Here is a 26821-nt window from a genome sequence, read left to right as displayed (position 1 = left end):
TTACTGGACCATTCCTGCCCTCAAATGAATGCAGGCATTTAGCTAATTAAGTGTCTACAATATTGGTGGTGAACAAATGCAAAATACTTGTTGATGCATATGTAGAAATACTTATAGCAGTCATCAAGGGTGGGGTATACTGGGTCCTGTGAAGGCTAAAATGATATGTTTCTGCAGAAAGTATAGGTGACCTGGTTATGCAAAAGTGAAAATAGTGCCTTTTTCCTTATAACTTCCATTTCATTTGGGGGTTGAATCTAATATATCTCACTTCACTTTAGCATCATTCTGTCCTTGATATGCAAGTCTTTTCTCCTTGCTTAAACCCTGAAGAAACCACATCCCATTTCATGCATGTATGACTTTGTGTGTAAGCATGCATGTCTGTGTGGATACATCTATATGCATCTGGATTATACAAATAACTGGTTCAGCTTGTTGGTAAATGTAATTGAGGCATCTCCTGACTGCACAGGCAACCCAGAAGTTTAAATAATTAGTGACATTATTGAGGGCTATAGAGATTGGCTAGGCCTTGTGAGGTCCATCTATTGCCCGGGTGCCCAGGTGGTTGACCATCACCAAAGCGGCTAAAATGAGCTTGACAAGTCTAAATATTTGTTTTTTAAACTTTTTCTGATTTATGTATGTACTGTTGGTTAATTATATATATTGCTTGAACTTCTAGATATTAATTAAACGACAATTGAAGAAAAAATGTATTTTGCTGAGATAATTTGCAGAATGTGTGAGGTGACTGAAATGTGATCATCTACCCTTATGCTTTTAGAGCATTGCTATATTGTTTGTTGTACATGCATAACATCAGGATCTAGTGTCACTTCACCATGGTTTTGCTCTTGACAGACAAGACCCCAGCAAAAACGTGCAGCGCAGAATTCTCTTGGTAGGCTACCAAGACAGGAGGCGGTCAAAGAAGATGCTAAATCTGGAAAATCAATCAGCAGAGCAGCCAATCAACAATCTTCTGCCACTGCTGACAAGGATCTTTCAGCTCATCAATCAGAGAGTAGGCAGCTTGGTAGTGCTATTAATTCTTCCTCCACCTCCAATGGTAACTTAATTTCAGCCTCAGGAAAAGTAGCAATTTCCTCCTCAAAAATGAATGATGTGCATGCTAGTTTATCAAAGATGGACAGTGGAAGTATCAAATCCTTGGATGACAATACAGAAGTTTCTGATGCTTTCCCTAAGCAGCAAAAGAGAACTGTTCCAACAGAAGAACAAGATAGATTGAATAAACGTAGGAGAGGAGAGACTGAAGGAAAGGACGGTGAGGCTATGGAAGTTCGGATGTCTGATAAAGAGAGAACTTTTGACCCCAGATCAGTGGATAAATCTTACTTTTCAGATCATGACAGGCCTACAATCGACGAACAAAATCTGAGCAGGCCTATGGATAAGCTTTCTGATAAATCCAAAGAAAAAACTATTGAAAGATATGACAAGGACCACAGGGAAAAATTGGATCGGCCTGAAAAGAGCCGTGGTGAGGACATTCTTGAGAAATCAAGAGATAGATCGATTGAAAGACACGGAAGAGAACATTCTGTTGAAAGAGTGCAGGAGAGAGTAGCAGATAGGACCATAGATAGGTCAGTTGATAAATCTAGAGATGACAGAAGCAAAGATGACAGGAATAAACCACGACACAATGAAGTTGCTGTAGATAAGGTGCATCCTGATGAGCGTTTTCATGGGCAAGGTTTGCCACCACCACCTCCACTGCCTCCAAGTTTTGTTCCCCAGTCTGTTGGTGGTAGCCGAAGAGATGAAGAGCCTGATAGAAGGGTCAATAATGCTAGGCACGTACAGAGGCTGTCTCCTAGGCATGATGAAAAAGAGCGGAGGCGCTCGGAGGAGAATGTTTTAGCGTCACAGGATGATGCAAAACGTAGAAGAGATGATGATTTCCGAGAAAGAAAGCGGGAGGAACGAGATGTTGTGTCAAATAAGGTACATTAATAACTCCATCCACTCAAAGTTATTTTTGTGTCATTGTTCTTCTTTATTGTCCATTGTACCTGAACAATTGCTTGTATAGCAGTCATTGTATTTGATTATCTGGATTCATGTGATCAGAATATCTTTGATATGATGTTTCGTCTCTTGACATGATATGCAAACTTGACATGATATTATGTATTTGACTTCAATTTGAGTTTTTACTGTGAACATGAACATGCAACCAGTGACAATTGCACTTGGTCCTAATGTAATTTAGTGTTGATCCTACTTGGTTTGTGATTTATTTTGGTAGTCAATCCTCCTGTACCGGTCGACCCCTGCAACTAATATTTTATACATGATCAAAGATTTCTCTGAAACAATTCTCTACAAAGTACAAGTCAGAAAGAATAAAATAGCATGATGGGAACCTCTTATTGGCCTTAGATTAGTTACATATGTTTACATTTCCTACTGACTTTTATGAAATGGTTGTATTAGGATATGCCAACCAAACTTTCCATTTGAGAGAAACAAACAGAGAACAACCACATGATCAGAAAGGTATCAGAAAGTTAAGAGAAATTTTAAGTGCAGGTTACTGTCCACACAACACCAATCAAGGCAGGTACTGCCAACATAGGAATATGGATGTTAGTGACCAACATGTCTTATCCAATATTTTTGGCCACATGTGGCTCGTTTCTAGAAATTATTCTTGGTATCATTTGTCACCTGAGTCATTACATTTATATTGAGATATTTTTCCAATCGTCTCCTTCCATATCTAGGATTTTAAACACGTAAAAATATTTTCTAATCATTTTGTCAAGCTCCTGATACTGTAAATTTATGCCCGTAAGAGTTGTGGAAATTTTTGACACCTTGAAAACTTTTCTTTACTTTTCAATACAGCATCCTGTGGTCATTCAAAAACTAATATATATGGTCAGATGCTTGTTCTTTCGTTGATTTATTTCTTTCTGGACGACATAGACTGGACTCACCATCATGGATTTGGCTAGTAAAGGTACATGTTACATATCATTGCCAGTAAGTAATATACACTGTAATGTGAATTCACTAACTAGATATCTGATGAAGAAAACTGAAGTTGAAGAAAGGTGGTTGGTTAACTAATTTTAAATATAATTATTCTTTAGACAATGATTACATAAATGTTTTCTTGCATTCTAATATTACAAGTTTGTGTGATACATGCGGTTCATCTTTGGCCTTAGGCTGCAGCATGCTTTCTTTAGTCATTGAACAGTGACTTGATATGCTTATACTTTTATGAATTTCTTGTAAGAGTAAGATTTAGAGTCTTAGGTGGATGCTTATCGCTAGCTTTTTGGGATCTTCAATGAGGATATGAGGTATTTGTGGTGTTGGAGAATGGAAATGGAGGCTTGATATGTGTTATTTAAGAGTGAGGTAGAAATGAGCATTTTCCTTTTATGTATGACAGATTTAGAGTCAAAGGAAGATCATGTTAGCTCAAAAATGGATGATTATGTAAATATTCTTAAAACAAATAAGCAGATAAGGACAATGGTGAATTGTCGTGGTAACAAGGTTATTTTTGCAATTTAAATTTATATTCTGGTTTTCTCTCTTAAGATTTTGAAAATTTGGTTTTTTGAAGGATTTGATAATTTTTGGGAGTAGATCCTAACTTGTGTTGGTTAAATCAGGAGGGGATGCAGAAGTAGATGCAGATGCAGTGTGGGGAAGTGGCGCCTTCAAATAATTTTTAAATCTAGTAACTGTCTAAAAAGTGGCTGTGGGGGTGGAATGATTTTGGAGATATTCCAAAGTGAGTGTGGCATATTGGTAAAAAGATTCCAGCTATTATATGCTTAGGGCCTTTTTGGCAGTGCTCTTGTTTTCTATTTTTGTTTCCAGGAACCCAAGAAGAAAAATGTACTTAGATTGGGCAACTTGTATGGCTGTTTCTTTTTTCAGATTGTTTAAGTGGAAATGCTCGGGGACTTTGGAAGCTAAAATGCTTCAAAACAAGCAAGAATAGATGGAAGGAATAGTGTTAGTTCGGGGCGAGTGCACTCTCCCATGTCAATCTCACATGGGATTACACTAATTTATAGAGAAACAAAACACAAAACCAGAAATGATGCCAAATAGTCCCGAAACTTTTAGCATGGAGGTAAATGCTTTAAAAACTCTAGTTGTTTTACAAGCTATAAGAGGATTAGATTGATCAATTTGTGTCGGAGATGAGCACGTCTTTTTTTTTTTCTCCTGATGGGATTTGGGCCAGCCCACTCCAAAGCCACTCTTGTGTTTTTATGAATATTGCCTAGTTTGTAATCTTATGATTTTGTTGGTTGTACTGGCACAACCCACGAATCCCATAGGATTTTCAGCCCAACCGTCCAAACAGGCCCCAAGTATGATGTTGCTCAAGGAGTTGGAATTTAGGATTTGATTGGCTGCCAGGAAAATGAAATAAAAGTAAAGCAAAGCACTGGAAGAAAATAAAAGTACAGGTTGAATTTTCTTGTGTTTGGTTGAACTGAAAAATTGTGGAGAATGTTATTAGGATAAGGATGACTTATCCTAGTCCATGTGAGTTTTTGTTATTTTCTCATTATTATTACATATTTGAGGAGAAATTTGAGCCTCTTAGACAAAATTTTAGCTCTCTATATTCTTCTTTTCTCTTGCCAATTGATACCAAAGAAGATTTAGGCCTGCATGTCTTTTCTCTTAGTTCTCAAACAAATATATCTCTAAGGATTATAGACATGCAATTATTTCATTGTGATCCCTTTGTTGTTTTTAGTCTCTGTAAGTATGTTTTCATCTGTGAGCCAGTCAATTGCCAGTGCTCATTATTTTTGCTCCTAATGATATTTCTTTGCTGCCTCCAACCAGCTCCATAGCCCTGATCTTTTTTATTTTTTTAATTTTTTTTTTATTTTTTTTGTGAAAGGATTGGACAAAGTCCAATCCAGTTCATTGAGAGAATATAATCCTGAATCTGATTTCTCCATCTTGCCTTCCTGTAGAACAAAGTTGAAAGTTTTATAGGTCAAGGTTGTTGCAAGGAATCATATATGAAATTTATGAGTCAGCATGCAATGCAGTCATTTAATTTGTATACTAATTGTTTCTATACATATAGCAGGGGAAAGAGCAGTTTCTCTATCCAGGGATATATTTACATTTTCTTAATGCTTCTGTAGGCAGAAGAAAGGGACCGAGATAAGGGGAACATACTGAAGGATGATGTGGACTCTACTGCAGCCTCCAAGCGGCGAAAACTTAAAAGAGACCATACATCCTCTTCTGAAGCTGGTGGGGAGTATTCACCGGTCATTCCACCACCTCCCCCACTGCTTGCAACGGGAATGTCTCAATCATTCGATTCAAGGGAAAGGGGAGACAGGAAAGGGATGGGGCAGCATCGGGCTGTTTATGCGGATGAAGTTCCAAGAATGCATGGCAAGGAAGCTGCAAGCAAGATCAATCGTCGGGAGACTGATCAGTATCCTTGACTATTGAATTAGTATTTTAATCTTTTACAGACTTATTTTGCACCACCATCTTTAGTGTGACAGCCTTGTGTTGTCAGGTCATCGAATCTCTTTCGTTTTACAGAAGCATTTGAATATTTTGCAGAAAATGTTTTAGTTATTCTATTCATATGAGGTAACTTTTCATCTGTATCACAATGAAAAATTATGTTTTCACCATATAAACCTATTTTAGTTACAAGGGCAGAAGCAGGATTCATTCCTTTTTCAGTGTTGGAGGTCTGAGTGACGATATTTTTGAACTCAATCTTCAATTCACCATTTTCTTTCGTGCTCTTATTTGGTACTGCTTATAAAGTTGTGCTAAGTGGAAGTGCAGTTGCTTTTGAGATTTCCCTTTTTAAGGAATCAGAGAACGAGATTTGCCAACGTGTGATATCCATCATATACACTAATACACTATATACAACAGGATCATGTGCCGTCCATCGCATATTTCTTTCTCAAAGCAGCATACAAGCATGCACATTATCACAGTCTGAGTGCAATCGTGAATATGGTTTTCCTTGACCACCATTCTAGCCATAACCTGTAATCCTTTTTCAGTTTTTTTTTTTTTTAAAAAAAAACTGAAACATTATGAATTTCATGTGTTGCATGTGACTTTGATAAAGCGATCATACTGTTTCGTTGCTTGAACATGACTCTTAAACAAGTTCAGTTGATTGAATTTCGAGTTATTAGACCCTGGTTAAAGTTGAGAGGGTAGGATATAAACTCAATTTTGTCCTTGAGTAATTTAGACAAATCTGGCAAATCTTGGTTGGGTTAACATGCAAAAAGAAAAAAAATTCTTGGGTTGACAAAACAGAGTTGATTGCCATATGATATTTGCATCTCAGTTGGATCGATTTCTATCTTTTCCATATACTTTTGCAATTTTGAAGATCTATCTGTGCAACTTCATTTTATCTGTATGTGAGTGAACATATGGATTATTCTGGATTGAATGTCCTTGACCTGTCAAACTTTAGGTTGCATGAAAGAGAATGGGAGGAGGACAAGCGAAGGACTGATGCCAAGAAAAAGCATCGCAAGTAGACATCAGCATGGAGAGTATTGCAAGACTTTTTTTTGGTTGGCCAGAGTTATTGTGCACCCATATCAACTGCAACTATGACGGGCTAGGGCAGGGAAGCGCATCTGTCATTTAGGTTTCTACTACAATTTTTGGTAGTAGCGTGCAGACTGATGTGTCTGATGCAGATGCATGATATCAGTTTGGGTAGGCAAAGTTGGTCCATTGTGGTGGTCTTTATTGATCATGGATACTGGCTAAGCCTGGAGTGTCTCTAATGGAGATATCCGGTTTTGGTGTATCAGATCTTGACATATTGTATGCGTGCATGGCTCTGTAAAGCTTTGTGCATTGGAACATGCAGATTGAACTAGAAAAATGGGACACAAATCCTTGTGGCACTCAGGTGCGCACATCTATGTGATAGAGATTTTGAAATACAGAAGGAAACCCACTTGGACTTAGTGTAATTATAAAATGGCTTCCTTGCATAATGTAACACATTTATTGTCCCAGTATTTATTACTCGTTCACAGCTCCTAAAGTTGCATTTGTCATCCTTCAATGTGTCAAATTGATACCTGGAGTTGTGGTTGTATACTACCTGTTGACTGTTTCAAAGCAAAATCTGTAAGCATTCAGAATGATTATTTCCGGGGGAACCCGGGTATTTTTCTGTTGTACGTTTGTTTTCTAACTCCACATGCTTGTCAATTACTAAAGCCTTGCTTGTTTCCTGGTGAGCTGTGTTTTGTTTTGGTGGTAATGTGATGATCCAATAACGACTAAAGCATTGGACAACAGAGTCTCTTTGATTTTCACGAGCACGGATGTTAAACAACAGTACTTACAGCTTGATTACCTGATGGTTAACCAATTGGAGGAATTCCGGTATGGACTGAATGTTCATTTAAAATTTCTCGAGTCCAAAACACGGTGCGGTCTTATACAAACACTGCTAGAGATGCAGGACATGATTGGCTGCCAATTGTATATGGTTTGTATTGTATATCATACTAGATCTTTGGCATTTACGATGCGTGGGAATGCAAGTATAGATGGCCTTGATCCCTCCATTGGACTAGCAGACGTCAATCTCTATGCCCGAAAATATAGTGTTAAAAAAGAAAAAAAATGAATTGGCTCTTTACTTAATTAATTTTTTAATGATGGGGTTGTGCTATTGGATTTGTGCCGTGCCCCTAGCAGAGTAGCGTATGAAAAGAGTTTTGAGTAACGCAAGATCCAACCATCTTAACAGTCTGTGGCCATTTTGGAACAAGAAAAATGAAATTGGTGACCATAAAAGATTGAAATTGGTGACTATAAAATTTGAGCGTGGATGTTAATTCTTATAATTTTGAGGGAGTTCCCGATACAATAAGACCGACCTGGAACAGCAATATCATGGATATTATGCCCTACGGTCAAAATAGCTGCAACAAGTTTAAGAGAAGTCCGCATAGAAATTTGTACGCATGCTCGCACGTCCGAGCGGAAGCGGTAATATCACCGCTAGCTCCTTGTTCTTTTCTTGCTTCTTTCGTCTGCGTCTTTGAAGCTTCGCGAGAGAGAGGAAGAGAGAAGAGGGGGAATTAGAATTACTCGATCGGAGAAGAATGGGGCTGCAGTGGATGATCCTGTCGTGGGTGGTGGCGGCAGAGGCGGCGGCGGCGGTTCTGGTGACCCTCCCGGCCCCGAGGCTCATCAAGTCTCGGATCGTCGCCCTCGCCTCCCTCGCCCTCCAGCCCCTTGGCGGCGTCATCCCCTTCGCCGCCTTCCAGCTCTTGGGTCCTTCCCGCTCCCTATCCTTCCCCAAGTCGTCGATCATCTCTTTCCGATTGGACGATAGCTTGATCTGATCTCTGTTTCCTTCTGTGTTTGTAGATCTTCACTGGAAAAGCGAGCACCGACTGATCTGCGCCGGCGACGTCTGCACCACGGACGAGAGGATCCGATACGAGAAGTCTGTAAGCCTCTCGCTCGTTGCTTGACTTATTTTTAGCAATTAATTATGAGGTGGGTTTTCTCAAGAACGGCGTTCGGTTGCCCTTTGGCTGTTCAATTAGCATTTCAATTTAGGAAACGATTTTGTGCCTTTATTGAGGAATTTTGGCCACGCTAAACGTCGGATGTCCTCTTTGTAGGGTTGGATGATGGAAAAACATTTTTTTGGCAATATTTCCTTCTTTCGGTGTGACAAATAACGATTGTGTGGCTGATTGTTGGAAACTTTCCAGCAGTGTGGATTTTCCTTATGATCTAGGTAGATTTGATTTTGTTTCTTCGTCAGTTTATCCGTCTCAAGATAGATGTCTAGTCGGCCTGGTTTCAGTTGGATCTTTATTGCGAGACTTTCTGACTCAATTATGTGTTCACCAGAACCATTTAGTTCGAGGTTCCTTTGCCATGATGATTAGGTAGGGCGTTTGGTGTGGGGTGGTTATCCCAAAATCAACGGTGATATGGGTGAAGGTGATGAGATCACCATGGTTGGTTGCACGATATTGATCCTATGTGACAGTGATCCAAAATTATCTCTACTCATCAAATCTCTGCCCAACCTAATGATGGGATGTGTCCTTGAGGTCGAGAATTCAAAATCACTCTAAGATCGTGATCATGGGCTGAAATTTGAAGACAAAAATATCCCTTAATCCAGTGGAAATAAATAATATAATGTTAATATATAATATCAATATTATATGTGATATTATATTATATTGATATTATATATATTGTATTGATGATATATATTATATTATAATATATTGTTAATCATATTATCGTCATATTATGATTTGATGATAGTTTTAAATTCTAGTAGAAATATATTAGTATACTTTACATTTATATAATAAAATTATTTAATGTATTACTTCTATTTGCCTTATTTTCCTAATCAAAATAAATATTAGCATTAAAAATATTGTATTATAAGTATAAATTAAAAATATGATAACAATAAATATATCTTTATAGAATTAATAATTTAAGGACTAATAAACATATTTTATGGAATATATTAATAAATATATTAATATTTTATTATAATATTTTATATGATTAATAAGTATATTTTTATGGAATATATGGGGGGTAGTTTTGGTACATATTTTATGTGCTTGTGAAACTAAGATCTGGGCAGCCCTAGTTTGGAGAGGTGTTTGGATTTGCGGAAGTGGTTTGGAGGGAAAAGAAAATACTAAGATGGTATGGAAGGAATTTTGACTTCTAACGAAGGATTTGGACAGGTGTCTTATGATTTTGGCTTTATCCCTTGATAAAAACTATTGGCAAAGAGGGGTTTATTATTTAGGTAATCATTTGCTCAGCTATGGTGCTTATGCATTAAGATTGGAACCAGATACAATGAAGTATAGAAACCTAGGTATAGAGTGCTTATAGCCTTGACTACGGCCTAGGTTCATGTGATTATAAAATATTGACCATGTTTTGTTCTAAACTGTTCTGGTCCACCATTTTTGTTTTTCTAATTACCCATTACCCTTATAAAGAGCAAGGCTGAATACATGACTGGCTAGAGTTTGATAGTTCTTATATTGTTCTTAGTATGTCAAATAACATATGTTTTTCTCTTACCTACAGCCTACACCATGGTGAAGGTGTGTGTATGGAATTCATTTTAGGCTAAAAAACTGGTAAGAGACTATTATTACTTAAATACGGTAAATTATGGGTAGGAGAGTCTTAGATGCATAAGCAATACAAATAATTATCAAAAATTACTTAGCAATGTAAAAGAGACCAGCATCATAAGTGAATTGGCTCTTGTTGTTGCCCAGCATATTAATATGCTGCAAATCATGATATGTACCACCAGATCATTTGCCAACTTTGTCAATATGTTATATAATATGCTTCAGTATAGGTTAATACTGTAATATTTGGGTTGTGTGTCAAGGTTCATCGTGGTCTGGGACATGTAAGAAACTTAAGATACCTTAATGCAAGCTTGAGAAGTGATTTGAAAACCCTTACTTTTTGTGGAGGAGGTATCTCCTTGAAAAGAGTGAATAAGATTTAAAAAAAAATGATAAAGCTTAAAATTCTTAGAATAAGGACCTTTCTAATTGAACAAACAGTGTCCACAATCTTGGCAGAGGCAATAGTTTTCAACTTTTTGAAGTTGTGGAGTATTATACAACTAATATGATGCCAAAGTGCTCTGCAGATTTTCAAAGCTCAAAGGAATGTTATTCTGTGTGTTTCGGCATGTCTCCTTTATTGGTACTGTATCATGTGATCTTTCTCTATTTAGCATGCAAACTTTGTGTTTGTTTTTTCTCAAGAACATTTTCTTTATTTGATCAAACAGGTGTATCTACCGTGTTTGCAAATACCATAAGGAGATAAAGGAACTGGAAGAAGTTGAGAAGCGTCTCAAAGAGCAGTAGCTTTTATAATCAGATCAATAACTGTTAATCTATCTAGAGGTAACTGCATTCCCTTTCTGAGTATTATTGTGTATAAGCTTAGGACACGGGTTTATTGTATGGTTAACATTAGTGCATTTACCCTAGATGAACTATTCTTCAATGTTGATATTATTTATTTCTTAACAAGATAGTTAGGCAAGTTTCATGCAAGGCTATTGATCATCGACGCTGGTAGATCATCGACGCTGGTACTGTTTCTGGTTGTTTGTTTGTTTACATGAGTAATGATCTTTTACATCACCAACTTTTGAATGGAGCAGTTTCCAGATTGTGAGTATCATGTTAATAATAGTGTTGGCATTTTGTTGATAGTGGAATACTTGCAAAATAATTACTCAAGTTACTTATTTCTAAGTGGCATATTTTAGTACTCCTGGCATTTATGTGCAGATATGATCCAAGCAATGATTCAAATATACTGCTTAAATTGTGCTCTGAAAATGGGAAGAGTAGCATATATTTTTTGATACTGATGTACCTTCAATTAATATCTTTTTGTATGAAGCATATTTCATCATATATTTCTCAGAGTTCATTTTTCTCTGTGGTTTACACATAATTAAGGATAGTTATTACTTCTGTTATATCCATGCATACTTAAATACATGTGTGCATGTATGTATTTTGTGTATTCTGTAGTTCTGTTAAATGTCTCTGATATCTGGATGTTATTCTATTCAGTCCAAGTTGTCTTACGAGGCTGTATGGCTATTTGTCTCTACTTTGAATATTCCAAGCCGAAACTTCATAGAAAATTTCTTTTTGCACGCAGCTGGAGGACTTATATGAAGTTTTATCACTTTACGTAGGCCATTTTTGTTGTCGTCAAAATAGTTCGAATTTAAATTGTCCAATGGTGTATATCTTTCAACTTATTCTTCAAGTAGACCTTCTTGAAGAAGTAGGACTGGATAACCTCGTACTAATGAGATCATATAGAGGTTCTATTTGAAGTGTGATTCTACCTTCTCTAGCTCCAGCCCTCAGGTTGTGGTAATCTTTACAGAATAACAAACATTGGATCTCGAGGACTTACTCATTCCTAGCCCATCTGAGAATTATGTACATATTGTAAAGATTATAAAGAAGCATTTCTAACTTATCATATAGTACCTATGTTGAGCTCTTCTCTCGTAGGCAACCAGATCATGCTTGTATTGATGTTTATATTGATGGTTTTGTAAACTTGAATGGAAAAATTATGTATTAGTCACCAAAATTTCATTTGATTCCAATGTTCCATCTACTAAGCCATGGGTTAGATTTTTATTAATTTTCTTGTATTTTTGGTTGTTTTAGGGGTTACTTTTGGAGGTGGAATTTGGGTATGTTTTGATAAAGATTCAAGACTCTTGAGATGTTAGGTAGAGGGTTGGAACCGGGCACACTATGTTCGGGTTTGTGTTCAGTAAGTTCTGTGCGGGTAAGTGTGTTTGGGATTTTGGAGATATCTGTCTCTCCCACTCTTGCTGCTTTTATTCTTCAACTTCTTTTATCATATCACTTTTCTAACAGTGAATTTTTCTTCTTTTACTTCTTGAGCTATCCTCCTTCCCTCAACTCCGTCTCCATCATATGCGATTTGGGGAGGGAAAACAATTATAATAAACTTTAGCTGCAATGGTTGTTTCTCATGATGGGTCGAATGGGATGGGAAGGTGAAGAGACAGGAGGCTGGAGCTGAGGTGTGTAGAGGGGCAAAGCTGGTGGAATTCTCGGGGTGGATTAATAAGCAGATGGTAGATTACGGAGAGAGGTGAAGAGAGGCTGTTTGTTGATACATGTGGTTTTTCCTCCCTTTTTTTTTTCCTTTTTGATTTCCTTTTTCTTTTCCAGGAATGGGAGGTGTCTGGTTATAAAGTAAAATGTGTGGCTTTTTACTTCAATAATCTACTGTATGATGAAGATCAAATTTTACCAAATCAGTGACCTTGCTTTTGATGGAACCTGAGGACTTGCAGATTTAATTATTCCAAAATTTCCTCTTCTTTTCTGAATGCTCTGTGTGCATAATCGTATGGTACAGAACGATTTTGAGAGACAATATTGATTTGGCTTTGGAATATAATGTGCACTATAATATCCTGGTCTTGTTGTTTTTACCTGTATATCCTACTTTAGGCACGACTAGCTGTCCTTGTTATGTTTGGATTAATGTCAACAAGTGAATATTCTTGCACCAAATGGAACATGGATAGATGAATTGCGTGCAAGAAAATCTTCTCTTCTTGTTTAGTCCATCTGCCCACCTTTTTGGAAGTTAAGCCTTGAACTATTTAAGTATATATTCCATCGAATCGAGATTATTTCAAATTATAAATGAACTTTCCAGTGGCTGAATGGTTCAAAGCTATACTAAAATAAATGTATTGTTTAGGATTTTCTTTCCACAAATTATGTAGTCTACAGATGTTTGGTTCTTCGCAGATGTTCACTAATTATTCATGACACCGAAATTCTCATGAATTATAGGTTAATGATGGTAATAATTTCTGTTATTGGTGATCTCATGTCTTAGCCTCTGCAGGTATTATTGCTAAAGTTCATCTTTACGCTAGTTCTGTGGACTTTCTGAACACCTAATTTCTTTTTTAATTTTCAGCAAACGTTCTTCATTGTTACCTGTAATTTAGCCTTGACCAAGCCAAATTATTTTGAGTTCCACACATGTGACTGCTTGTACAATTTACGAATTTCATAGATTCTTTCCTGGAATGTTAAAGATATATTTTTCTACAGAAAAACATGTGAATCAAGAATTTTTATTCATGTGAATTTAATTTTTTTTCTTGATTTGTGAGTGCTTGTACAATAAGCGAACTTTATAAATTATTGCCTGGCATGTTGAAGATATATAGCTCTCTACAGAAGGACATATGCATCGAGAATTTTAATTTACATGAACTTTCCCTGACCTATTTCTAATTCAAAACTAGACATTTTGTTGCCCTTTGTTTATAGAAAAAATAATGTCTATATACTATTGCTAAATTTTTATGCTAAATTTGAATTTATGTGGTGCAGCCTTTGTTTTTGGTTCAATATATTTGCCTGGCCATTTTGTAGGAGGCAGTGTACTGATTCTTGTATCCTTGTCTATTTTGTTGCACAGGTGAAACTGGCAGGGCTCTCATTGAGATTCTGTTAACAATCATCCATATGGTAGATGTTAACAATCAGTTAGAAGATTTGAGCATCACGATTAAATGAATTTTCCAGATAGTAAGAGCTAATGAAGATGTGTTCACTTGCTATTTTCTGAAGTCGAAGTAGTTAGTCTTTCTTAGAATATAGACCCTATCCCTGATTGTGTAGTGCTTCCTTAGCATATTATACAAAATTGGTCAATATTCAACAGCATGGTTTGAACTTTGAAGAGTGGATCTTGCTTCGTCATGCCCTGGACTGGGTTAACATAGATGAGATCAATTCTACGCTTGGAGTCTTCTAAACTTATTTTGTGAGAATGGATAGCTGCGGTATATGTTTGATTTTATTCATTCTTTTGTGATGGATGATAGCAGATAGGGGTCCCATGCCAAATGACACCTCAAAAATTCTAATTTCATGGGGCTTTCAACAGGAACGCATGTTAATTGTGCTTGCCTTTCACATTATCTCATTGTGAGCGTTGCTTTTGTTGGCAAGAGACGGCATATTACTGATGATAACATGCCGAACTTTCAAAACGTTAGTCCATCAGATCAGGTCCTGTAAGCAAGCATCTAGAAGCCAATCCTTGGCTACTCTTGCATTGCTAATCATGTTTGTTTGCTTAAAGAAAAGTCTTAAATCAATTCTTTTATTGGTGATAGCTGGAGGATGGCAAGAGTTATAATTGGGCCTTATTTGAGTGAATCAAGAGTTATAGTTGTACTGAATTTTGCCCAAACAAACAAAATGGGAAGAAGAACTATCCTTTTCATGATTCAAGTATAATTTGGTTGGATGTATGGTCTAGAGCTTAAGCTAACTCGAGTTGGCTTATCGTAAGTTCAAGCCTAACTTCCATAGTTGAGTGCAATTTAGTTATCTCTGAGCTGGAATTGATCTAATTAGGAACACTTTCTTTAAATGAAGCTGTTTTCAATAATTAAAATCTAGTAGCTTTTTGCATATATACGGCTTATCACATATTTTCCCTTCAAAAATATCTATTTATATATATCTTTTCAAATCTTCCAATTTTTTCCGGGGTACGCCTCTCAATATAATTTTATCTAGCAGAGCTAGTACATAATTTTTTAAGTACAAAATGACTTTATCATCTTTGTACATTTATATCCTTAAAAAAATAATACAAAAACATAGCTCTTTATAACATAAATTAAATATGAAGCATTTCAAGAATAATGAAAGGGTAATGGCATCCTTTTAAACTTAAAATGGTTATTTTTAATATTGTTAGTCAAAAGTTTAGTAGGAGGGGTATCTTCGCAAAAACATGACAATCTAAAGGGTATATATATGTAAATAATGATTTTCAGAAAGTAAATATATAATAAGCTGTTTTTATAAGGATATATGTATATGCAAAAAGTCTAATTTAATATTGCTGGTGTAAATGTTGTTGATTGGTACATTTTGGCTGTTAAATTAATGGTGAATTTGCCAAATATTCTAGATCAAAGTAAAATATATATTTAAAACACTGGAAAAACTCTAGAAACCCAAACAATTCTTAAGCTCGGCTTTAAGCCCCTTAACCTCCAGCTAGTCTTGTTTACTAGTTGATTAAACATTTGTCAAGCCATGCATCAACCCAAGCATGATCATGACTGCATTGCTCATTTGAAATCATAACGCAGGTAGAGGACGTTAAATTATATGGACGTTTCACGAATGCAGCTTTCAAGACTCGTGCTATATGCAGCCTTCAAGCTTGGTCGGTGTCAAAAGATTGACCGAGTAAAAGATTTGCATGATTAATGTAAAAAAAAATGTTTGACAAAGGGATAGTTTTTAAGGTACGTATACTTTCCCGCCGATATTGGAAGAAATTTGTACATGAGGCCAGCTAGGTGGCTGCCATGTTGTGGTTGAATAAAAGGTGCCCGTCATATCATCCAGAAAATTTTGCTACCATTTCCACTGCTTCATTCTAATGCACCTCTTGGTGTCTATTCCAGGGTTCCAGCATGTATTTGTCATTTGTGATCTCTCTTTCTTTACACATGCATACATACACATTCATATGTGTATCTATGTGCATGCATGCGTGCTTGTGACGTTTTTCTTCTCAATTACTTTAAATTCCGTGCATCTCTGTACCTGCTATTTGAGGTGATATATGAATATCCCATCACTTTGAAGTTGCTTACGAGGCTTAATTCTTTGGGGAAAAAAAGAAATGTGGAATGTTTGGATGCATGAGAAAACAATAAGGTTGGGTCAATTTCTATCAATACGAACAGAATAGAATCCACGGATATGAATAGGATAGAATTTATCGAGGAAACATATATGAATATAAGGAAAAGCCGCGCGAGACGGGGTTCGTACAGTAGAGACCGTGTTGATGGTTGGCGTGGAAAAGCGACCGGGCGTTCCCTTCCATCCCCACCGCATCGCACCAAGTCTCGGCACGAAATCTGGAGCCCAGTCACCATCTCCTGGATATTGTAACCTGAGTAAAAGGATGGGAATCCAAGTTGGCAACCATTTCTAAGGTACATTAATTAATTGTTGTTTCTAGCTCGTACCTACTTCCAAGTTTCACACACTTCCTGGCAAGCAACTTGGGTGATAGAAAACTTCAAAAGTAAGGGAAATGTAGAAAAGAGAAAAAAAAAAAGGAAGAAGCTATAACTATCAAGTCTTGCCCAAAGAATTTAAGGTTGTGGCTGTTTAAATACAATGGCAGAAGCAATTATGGAGATATAACTAGATTAGTAATAATTAGTGAAAGTCATGAAATAATGACTTCTCACAAATAACTTGGTGATATTGCCTAAGAAGGGGTGGATGTTGGTTGATTTGAAGGACCATTTGATGGATATGACATTGCATGTTATTTAAGAATTTACTGATGATATTAAGGATGCCAGCTAGTGCAGTTGGTGAAATATTAGAAGTTGGATGCTGATAACCTACATACAAAATCCTACCATCATCTCCATGTCAATCGAGCAAATTTTAATATATGATTCTCCATACGCATATTTCCTTAAACTGAGAATAAGCATTGAAACAAAAATAAAATAAATGCATATTTATGACTCTCTATTCCGATATTCTCCCACACTCTACAATGTGGGCAACTGGCCTTGGTAGGGACCAGGGTTGATAGTTTCAGCTTCGAACACCTATGCTAATGGAGACCAAACATACTACTTGTGAACTAATGCTTTCAACAATCTAAGGCCAATTCCATGTTCCTTAAATTGAGAACAGACATCGAAACGAAAAATAGAATGAACGCGGTGTTTGGATCTCATCCCCTCAAGATCTGAAGTGCAAGGAAAGGCCGGTTAACCATGATCACAATACATACAATTTGTAGCATTGGAAGTATAACAACGATAAGCAAGCAACCAAAACTATAAAAAGATGACAAAGAATCCTCCTTTTGTGGCATGGAACGAATCATTTTTTGAATTCTAATATTTTGTACATAGAATTCTATCACACACTCAAAACTGAATCTCCCTTGATATCTAACATACTCCTATGAACCATCAGACCATCATCATTCAAGAGGGCCTCTTCAGCCCCCTAAAATCCATGGTATCAATGCACTCAGCCCTACTCGTATAACCATTCAATAATTTGAGGAGATCAGTGGCCTTCTCCTTGGTTGAGCCACCACATCCTACCTGCAAGAGAAGTAAGAGCTTCTGAAAGGCCCCTACTTGTAGAGCCTCCACCAAACACCCACCTCTCCTTTCTCCCTCCTCCTCTTCTTCCTTGTAGTTCTTGCAGAGCTTCCACAGGGCTGAGACCACGAACTCGGTCGCCATGTCGGAGACCCGAAACATCTTCTTAACCAACACCGGCATCGTCAGGGCATGCTCGTAGGCCTTCTCCCTACCCTCCTCGCAGCTCAAGAGACCACTGAGCACGGCCAATGCCTTCTCACACATGCTTTTTTCGGTGTCGACAAGGATATCTAGGAGCACAGGGACCAAACCCAAGTCCACGAACCTCGACGCCGTCCTCTCGTCGGAGTTCACCATGTAGAAGGTGGCCACCAGGGAGGCCTTTGTGGCCTGAGGAAAGATGGGCTCTTTGATCAGCTGGACCATTGCTTCAATTAGCCCCTCGGTCTTGGCCATGACCTCCACCCACTCTCTGTTGGCTGAAACAAGCTCCTTCACCACCAAGACTGCACTAAGCCTTCCGGCCAAGTCGCCACCTTTCAAGATCGACACCATCGAATTTAGAGACTCCGGCGACCCGATATGCCAAGCGGCTTCCTCATCTAGTGGAAGCATGAAGGCCAATGCTGATAAGATATCTTCCAGAACTCCGGCCGTCGAATTCTCCGAGGGACCACTAGCAAAAGCGCTGAATGAGGCAGCCAAGGCACGACAAGCACCTTTAGACATGAAGCATCTCCGGTTCCTCTCACTCTCCTTGGCAAAGGCTTTGACCTTCACCACCAATTCACGGCACTTCGTCGTCTCCCCTTTCCGGCTGGCCGTGGCGATCCCCGATAGGATCTCCGAGGCCTGGGCTGCGGTCACAGGGATCTTGGGTGTGGGTATCCTTTCAATCCCATAGGAATGGTTTGCCACACACCAATCCTGTATCATCTTCCGAATCGAATGGTTCGGTATGAGGTCCTCGACGTTGAGCTCCTGATTCGTAACCGGGCATGTCATGTTTTCCATGTCGAGCCATGTCTCGATGCTCTGACGGTCGTAGGTGATCCCCGTCGCCACCGTCACCGGGTCCTTCATGAGGTCGAGAGAAATCGGGCATCGGAAGTGGGTCGGGATCGACAACTCAGCAATGTCCGGCCTCCTCTTAGCTAAATTAGTCTTTAGGTCAGCCTTCTTTGTCCTCCATTTAGAAGCCATGAACAAAATCTTGTGATGGAGCAATGGAGTTGCAGGCAATTGGTAGATAGAGAAACTAAGAAAGAAGAGAAGGTTAGATTAATTCAACTTGGGCTTTGAGGTTTTAGAATTGTGAATTGGAACGAGGGGAAGGCAAGTGGGAACCTATCTATATATAATTTTGTCCAAAGAATGGAGAGATGAGGAGGGAATGGTTCAAAGAGGGAGGGGTTGTACAGGTTTCGGCTCCTGATTTGAATGTTGACCGTTGAAAGTTTGAATGTGTAAACCGCGGGGGGGAAACGGTAACAGGCTTTTGGGTTTCTTAAATTATTGAAGGAAAGGTGGGGCAAATAAAATTGGGATGTCTGACCCGGTTGACCAGCGGCTCGTCAACGAATCGGTGGACCGGTTCAATTGTGTCGTCATTTGGCTCTGTATGCTTTGAGGTTCTCACTTCTTACCTTTTCCAAGTCCTACTTACGACCAGCTTAGCCTCTTCTCATGGTCGACCAAGGGATTTTTTTTTTTTTTAGTGTCCTTTCCATCAGACCAACTTAGATGCATTCTCCCTTGTGGAATGTGTTCTTCAGCTTTATCTAGAAAAATAGGTTAGAAAAGGAAAGCATTCCAAAACCAATTAATATTCATTTTTAGAAGATCCCTGCTTGCAATATTGGACCAAATATTGGCTCATCTTCTAGTAAAACCAGTGAACAAAACCGAACATGAACATCTAGAAAGAATTTGATAGGTTGTGGGCTCATCTCTTGTAAGCCTGGCATATATATTTTGGATACATTAATAAAACTAACAGGTCTTCATCAGTTTGGCCAACAGGCATGCTGGAAACTAGACGAGGATATGCTTTCTCGTTTCTTCACCATGTTTCCTACACCTTGTACGTTCCTCCAAAATTTTCTTTTGGACGAGCATAACGTGAGCTTTGTTAAACAACTTAAAATTGGACTAGACTTTCTAGACTATGTCCACATGCATGCTTGGAGTAGAGCAGGATGATTAATTCGACCAATCTTTTCAGAGGATGGATTAAGAAAACTACGGTGCCAGCTTAGGTAGGTTTGAAGCAACCCAGTAGCTGTGCCCAAGAATTCTTTCCAAAGTTTGCCTTCATCAAAGTTTAGGACTGCCCCTTGTTTCACCACCTTATTGCCCACACACCCTTTTTCTAATATAAATAAATACGTGAACTATTTGTAGGATTTTTAGGACAGGTCTTCGTCTCAGATGGCGGTTGTGGAACTACCACAACATAATGTTATAGTAGTCTTAATACACTAAATAGGTGCAAATACTTCTGCACTATGGCCATATTTGGCATTTAAAAAATCATTATATGACTTCTAGTGAGTATAAAAACTTTACATTTCTAATTTCACTGTTGCATTGTTTAGCCATTATGGTGGCTCTTAGGCCTCACATCGTGTATGTGAGAAGAAGAGGAAGAAAGTGTGGCCAATTAAAAAGTAAAAAAATATCTTATATTTGATTGGAGTCTTCAAAAAAAAAATATCCAAAAATAGCTTTCACATGGGAGTAAGATTTTTGTATTTCATGAGAAAGAAAAACTCGTATGGAATATAGAAAAGTAATTTTCTTATTAGCCAGAAATTGAAATTTTTTTTTTAAGTGCAATTAAACTTTTAGATAGAATGGAATAAGATTTTTTTTTATATATATATTGAGGACATAACAAGTATTTTACATAATTTTTTTAAAAAAATAAATACTTAATCAAATATAAGCCACTCTGAAATATAATATTTTTTTTCATAATCAATCAAATATATAAAAATCTTTTTTGCAGGCATCATATATCTAAATATTAGCTTTTTAATAAAAATATTTTAAGAAATAAAATTTTTTTCAACAAACCAAACAAGTCCTTGTTGCCCAAAGTGATATGATATTTAACCCAGCTATTTTTCTACAACCATTTTTGGCTTTGAAATGGTCCATAACGTTGTCTTAATGGCCTATAAAAGTTTCTAGCTGGACTATTTTTCTACAACTAAAAATATTACTAGAAACATCCCTTGAACTTGCAGCAAAATTCAGTTACATGTCATGTGCTAATTGATGCAAATGCCAAATAGATACAATTATATCCATTTCATTCTAAGATTTAGCCACTATAGATTCATACACATGTCAAGTATTAGATCTAGCATTTCTTTCGATGGAGCATGGTCATCAGATCTCTCATCAAACAAAAACCATCATCCAATTGTGGGCTTAGGTTGTATCATTCACCTTCTTTCATAACGCCAACGGTTGGATCGCACAATAGATGCTTCAATATTTGTGCAGAGATGGAGAAAAAGATTGGAATACTTCAAGATCTGTGCAAGAGATGATCCAATGGTTGAACTTATAAAAGAAAATCAATGGTGTAAAAGATACAACCCAAAACCCATTGACAGAAACAAATATAAGGCCCCAAAAAACCAGACCGGCCAGCCTCTTGATTCATTGACCGGCCTAAGTTATTTCGGAAACCTCTGTCGATTGCTATGACCACAGGGTCAACAACGGTGACACCACATCTAAAGACCCAAAACAAAGAAAATTTTGGTCGTAGTCTTTTTTCTCTTGCTCCTACTAATAAAAATAAATTATTAAATTAAATGCCGGTCTCTTTTACAGGTAAAAGTAGGTATGCAATAATATGTCGGTTATGGTCACCTGAGGTGGGAAAACCTACCTTTGAATTGATCTTTTCGGTGCTATAAAATATTGACTATTAACCTTCCTTCTTACCTATGACTATTGGCAGCTGTTGTCGGTGGAGTTGCCTTGGGTCTGGTCCAGTTCAAAAACCGGTCCGAACCAATTTGTGAGGGTTGCCGATTTGGACCAACTCAATTCGGGTAGGATCAGGTTGGATCTGACTTACAATTCTGAGGCCCCTTTCTTTTTGTTTGTTAGAACCGGCTGGGTTTGAATAGATGAGCCATGGTTGCATCTAGATCCGGTTCTTGTTGAACCGGGTTCACCCGGTTCGGGTTTTGCGGTGAGTCGTTAGTTAGGTACCCGAGCTGGTTCAGCGTTGGAATTTTTCTCACGCGGTTTTGGGTAAAATTAGAGGAAGTCTAGGTATCTGCTGTGCTTGCACAACAATTTATGATCTCCACGTAAGACTTCATCAAAGTATCAACTTTTCTTTCTCTCGGTCAAGGGTCGGTCATCATCAAAGATTTTTCATACAAAAAAGTAGAATAATATATTTATCTCGAGTGAGAATAAATGATTTATCAAGTAACATTTATACAAGTCATCGGTATATTATGTTCTAAGTAGGACTCCAAATTAAATATGGCCCAAGAACCAAATAAATAATTATGTAAGATAATAAATGATTAAATAAAATAGTGCCCTTAAAAACCTCTTGTTTCAATTACTACTACTGAACTTGATGATCAGCTTCATAGCCGAGACATGTTAATCATTTTTTTAGAAATGGAGAGAGAGGTCTATGGACATAGACATGCTTCATGTAAGAGTTAGTGATATCCAAGGCCAAAATATGGTCTAACTCTTTACAAACATGATTACCCCGACTCATTGGTTCGTAGCTTGCCAGTATATAGTTTCGAATCTAACAATCACTCATTTTGCCTTATAAAATGTGGACAGACTTGATATCCTCAAAGACAATCCCACATGTAGATGGTCAAGGTCTAAAGCATTTCTACCAAAACCAATAGAAGACCAGCATACGAGTCCTCAAGGAAATAATTCTTGTTGTGCTATGATATATTGCAACAAGCTGAGACAATCATCTCTCCTTATAGATAAATATGTAGAGAGAGAAGACTAGACCATCACTTCACTGACGCTCACAAGACATACTGCCCCCATGTATACGTAACAAGTCGACCATTCTAACGATCAATCTCGCATTTTTAAGTTCGAAATCGCACTTGCTTTTTGTGTGAAGCATGGCTTTCTTAATTGAATCCATCAAGTCTTACTTGTGACTTTATCCTCACCTTTCTAAATTCTGGTTGTTTAATTTGGGATTTTAACTTGGGCATGGCTTGTGCTAAGCACGTAAAGGCTTCGCCCAGAATATTTAAGATTGGGCTGCTCATGCCCAGCGTTAGTGACAGGAAATGGTTAAACATGGAATTTAGCCCAATGAAAGCCCGTCACATTGAACGTGGAGTCATGCAGGAATTGAGTCCACTACCGTCAGGCCGGGCGAGGCTTGTGCCTTCGGTTTAAACTGGTGATCCAAAATCAGGCTCGGGTCTGGCCAGGGCCAATACGAGTCCAACATTCTTTTGCAACAAATCTTAATGTAGAAAATCTGAGCTAAAATATTTTGCTCCTACTGCAGAGCATGATCAAAAGAATTCTCTTGCAAATTAAATGGGTATCCACATTTTTGATGTGATGGGACTATAATTTCCTCCTTTCTTGTTGGAAAGAAATCGAGAAATCATCAAAATTGATAGATTTTCCTACTTTGTCATCTTAATTGCATGTCTTTTTTGGTCTAACAAAAGTATATACCGAATGAATTCAATGCAATTCTTATTTAGGCACCTAACATGCCACCTCTAAGACCATCGCAAGACACCCTGACCACTCGTGTATGACATCGTTTGGCGAAAGTTTGCCTTAAGTTGACCGAGATAAGGATAGATGGAGATATATCCGAGGGCCATTAAGATTGGTAGACCAATTTCAATTACGTGCATGAGAAGGCTTGACCATGCTTACCAAGGCTTATTTGAACTTGCCAAATTTAATTTATTTTCTATCATCATCAATTCTTTTAAATGACTTCTAAATCTTAACCTTCCATGCTTGTTTCTAATCGGACATAATGTGATGGAATAATAATTCTCATGACTATGGTAAAAGACATTGCATTACATCCTTGGACTTGGAAGGCATATTTGTTGTGAGTAATAAGTTAGGTTTAGAAACAGTATTGTTCTGTTATAATGGACCACAACCAAGATCATTATTGACCACTACAATGGTCACAACAACTGTTATTTTCTCTATGATAAAATTTGGAATCATGTAATATTAAAATGATAACTGTTACAATGACTACTGTAATTAGAAGATAATGGACATTTCCATTTCACTTTTTACTTGAGATTTTTCTTTTCAACTATTACAAATATTTTTGGAGGAAAATTTTGAAAAATATTATTTTATGAAAGATGCGATGCAAATAACGAACAACGAGCATTACCCGTGTTATAATGTGCCATGATAACACTAAACATGATCAGGAAGCCCCAAGATGGTAATTGTGATTGTTGTAACATTTTTTTTTTTCCTTTTGAGAAAATACCTACCATTATGTTATAATGAGTGTTATTGTAAATCATCATAAGGTCTAAAAATGATTGCTAATAGGCTGACACGATTATGGAACCAAAAAAAAAAAAAAGTGAGGAATTTTTGTGGAACATACCATTTATTTTTGGGAAACTGAAGAATAATGAGCATAGCAGCACCATAGTAGTCTCTTGTATGGTAGGCCCTGCGCAAAGGCTGATATGAGACTTTTTGTTTCTCTTTTTTGCTTTTGAGTAATGTTAAGGTAAATGCAGGCAAGAATATCCAGTGGAGGATATGGCTACTCTCCAATGGCCAAGAGCAATTGGGCCGTGGTCTGAGAAGTAGGGCGGCAGGATTTGTGGTGACGAGACTTAGGATTCGAATATGTTAAGTTTTCTACAAGGAGACATGAAGCCCTGTGCTGCAAATTCACCTAATCTACGCTATATATTAAAGCGTGTCCCGGCGCGCTCCCCATGCACCATGATTGATTTTTTTTTTCTCAGTTTAGTAATATTTTATTTTTTAATTTCCACAGGTACGCTTTTTCTGAAGTAATTATAAATCATCCAACTTACCAGAGAAATCTAGATTTTTAAATAACAGAAACAAAACTAATTATAGCAGTTTTTTTGAGTAACAGTCTACCTCAGTTAGTTTAGTTAGTTTAGTTGCTAGGAATCATTATCAAAAATGTGGATCTGAATCCCACCTACAATATTATGAAATATATTTTCTTAGTAAATTAGATGGAGGCCTAACACCTTTGCACCTTCTTGAAAAAAAGGGGGAAGAAAAAGAAAAGTGGAGTCCATCCCTCAAGTTTCTAACAAATGGTTGGAAAAAAAAATAAAGCCTAAAATCCTATATATAAGATGAATCCATAAGAGTTTTTGAATTTTTCTAGTAAGAAAGCCGATGAAACCTTTTTATTAGAACTATCACAAGAGTAGTGTAATAAATCATAATCATGATAGGATATCGACTCAAGAGAAGAGTCTTCCATATTTTACTTAGGGGCGTTTGGTTGGAGAAAGTTGAGGTCTGAAATTGAAATGAAAATAGATAATTCTTATTTCAATCATTTGGTTAGGAGAAGTCTCATTTCTATCGCGAAATGAGAATAGTCAAATCTACTTACAACTCAATTCTTATCCTCCACTAAGTATTCAAATTTCTATTTCGATTGCGGTTACAAATCAGAGGCTTTGGAGGATTCAGTCATTCTGATTTCAATTTCGATTTCAATCCATTCTAATTCTCATTTCCATTCTGGTTGCGAACCGGATATCCTCTTAGAGTTTAATGAGAAATGAGCTAGGCCACAGCGATATTATCTTTTCATATACTAGTGGTTGAGATGATTTATTGGGATATCATGTGAGCCATCTCAATTCAAAAGCCCTGTGGCAGGCTGGCTAATAATTTTTAGGAATCAAAAGGAAATCACGCTTGTCAGGTCACCCATGAAAGTGTGATTATTTAGGAATCAAAAGGAAATCACGCTTGTCAGGCCACCCATAAAAGGGTGATTAGCCCACTGTCGCTGGTGGAGGGCTCTTGATCGTGCCAAGGGGACCAATGCATCATAAGTTCTCATTGAAATCTCATTGGTACCTGAGCCCATTGTAAAGTGAAAGCTTTCAATTCCTCACTCAAGTCGACACGAAATTTCAAGAAGTGTGTTCGTACACTCATATAACTAAGTTGCTAATTTGTAGTCAAAAAAATACATAGTATAATTACTATGTATAAAAATCTATTAACCCAGACATGATTTTTACCAAACAAATTATAAATTATAAATTTTAATTTGACCATTTTATTGAATAAATAATCTAATATAGCCTGCAATGAATTGAATCAAGTTAACTACATCAAACGATTAAGCATTACCACATCCTCAACAATATGCTAGAGCACATAAGAGGGGACGACGATTAGCATGAAAAATAGATGAGATAAAAATTATTATAAATCATGTATGTTTTGTTAAATATTTTAAATCTTGTCTATGCATTGGATGAAATCTACGGTACAAAGAAATTTGAATTAAAACACGTTGAGGCTACTTTGGCCAAGCACTTGTATCTCTAGCGCATGATTCCACTGAAATGTTACATGCGACACAAATTTTGAAAGAGTTTGCTGGTAGTAAAAGATGCTAATTGGCAAGGATCAAATAAGCGTGATATCATCGTACATGGTACAAATAGAATATAAAGTGAGATGGTAGGAAGTCAACATATTTCGAATTTTTATTTCGATTTCAATTCTAATCATAAACTAAATATTTTGAAGATTTTGATCATTCTGATTCTGATTCCAACCCATTATAATTTTCATTCTGATTTTGATTGTGAATTAAAAAATTTTTTGGAGTTAAATAAGAAATTAGCTAGGCCACAGCTATAGCACCTTTTCATATACGAGTGGTTGAGATGATTTATTGGGATATTATGTGAGCCGATTCAATTCAAAAGCCTT

At 37.1% G+C, this 26821-nt stretch overlaps 3 protein-coding genes across 6 annotated transcripts in view; 2 read left to right on the top strand and 1 right to left on the bottom strand.

Moving 5' to 3' along the window:
* LOC105056402 (THO complex subunit 2) overlaps positions 1-7216 on the top strand; it is a 41972-nt gene extending 34756 nt beyond the window's left edge. Inside the window, exons 30-32 of one of the 2 annotated variants that reach the window (XM_010938593.4) lie at positions 868-1977; positions 5178-5479; positions 6503-7216. In XM_010938593.4, coding sequence (XP_010936895.1) covers positions 868-1977; positions 5178-5479; positions 6503-6569 — 1479 coding nt within the window. In that variant the 3' untranslated portion in view covers positions 6570-7216. The remainder of the gene's footprint in view (positions 1-867; positions 1978-5177; positions 5480-6502) is intronic. The other variant, XM_073247303.1, reaches the window with a different exon arrangement.
* Positions 7217-8080: 864 nt separating this feature from the next.
* LOC105056401 (uncharacterized) lies at positions 8081-14502 on the top strand. Of its 3 annotated transcripts, XR_002165950.3 has the most exons (6): positions 8084-8337; positions 8434-8516; positions 10742-10797; positions 10886-11003; positions 12306-12429; positions 14119-14200. XR_002165950.3 is itself a non-coding variant. In XM_010938590.4 (5 exons), exons 1-4 carry the CDS (start codon positions 8166-8168, stop codon positions 10962-10964), a joined length of 390 nt encoding a protein of 129 aa, XP_010936892.1. In that variant the 5' UTR covers positions 8084-8165; the 3' UTR covers positions 10965-11003; positions 14119-14502. The 3 variants fall into 3 exon arrangements, 1 of the variants encoding a protein (XP_010936892.1); XR_833839.4 differs by lacking the exon at positions 12306-12429 and having other exon boundaries at positions 8081-8337; positions 10732-10797; XM_010938590.4 differs by lacking the exon at positions 12306-12429 and having other exon boundaries at positions 14119-14502.
* Positions 14503-17392: 2890 nt separating this feature from the next.
* Positions 17393-19160, bottom strand: LOC105056399 (U-box domain-containing protein 21). Its single transcript, XM_010938589.3, has one exon. The coding sequence runs from the start codon at positions 19025-19027 to the stop codon at positions 17699-17701; it is 1329 nt and encodes a 442-aa protein (XP_010936891.1). The 5' UTR covers positions 19028-19160; the 3' UTR covers positions 17393-17698.
* Positions 19161-26821: the final 7661 nt, after the last annotated feature.

The sequence above is a fragment of the Elaeis guineensis genome, chromosome 13, assembly GCF_000442705.2.
Source record: "Elaeis guineensis isolate ETL-2024a chromosome 13, EG11, whole genome shotgun sequence".
In the NCBI taxonomy this organism is placed as follows: domain Eukaryota; kingdom Viridiplantae; phylum Streptophyta; class Magnoliopsida; order Arecales; family Arecaceae; genus Elaeis; species Elaeis guineensis.
This window is presented reverse-complemented; position numbering and strand designations above follow the sequence as displayed.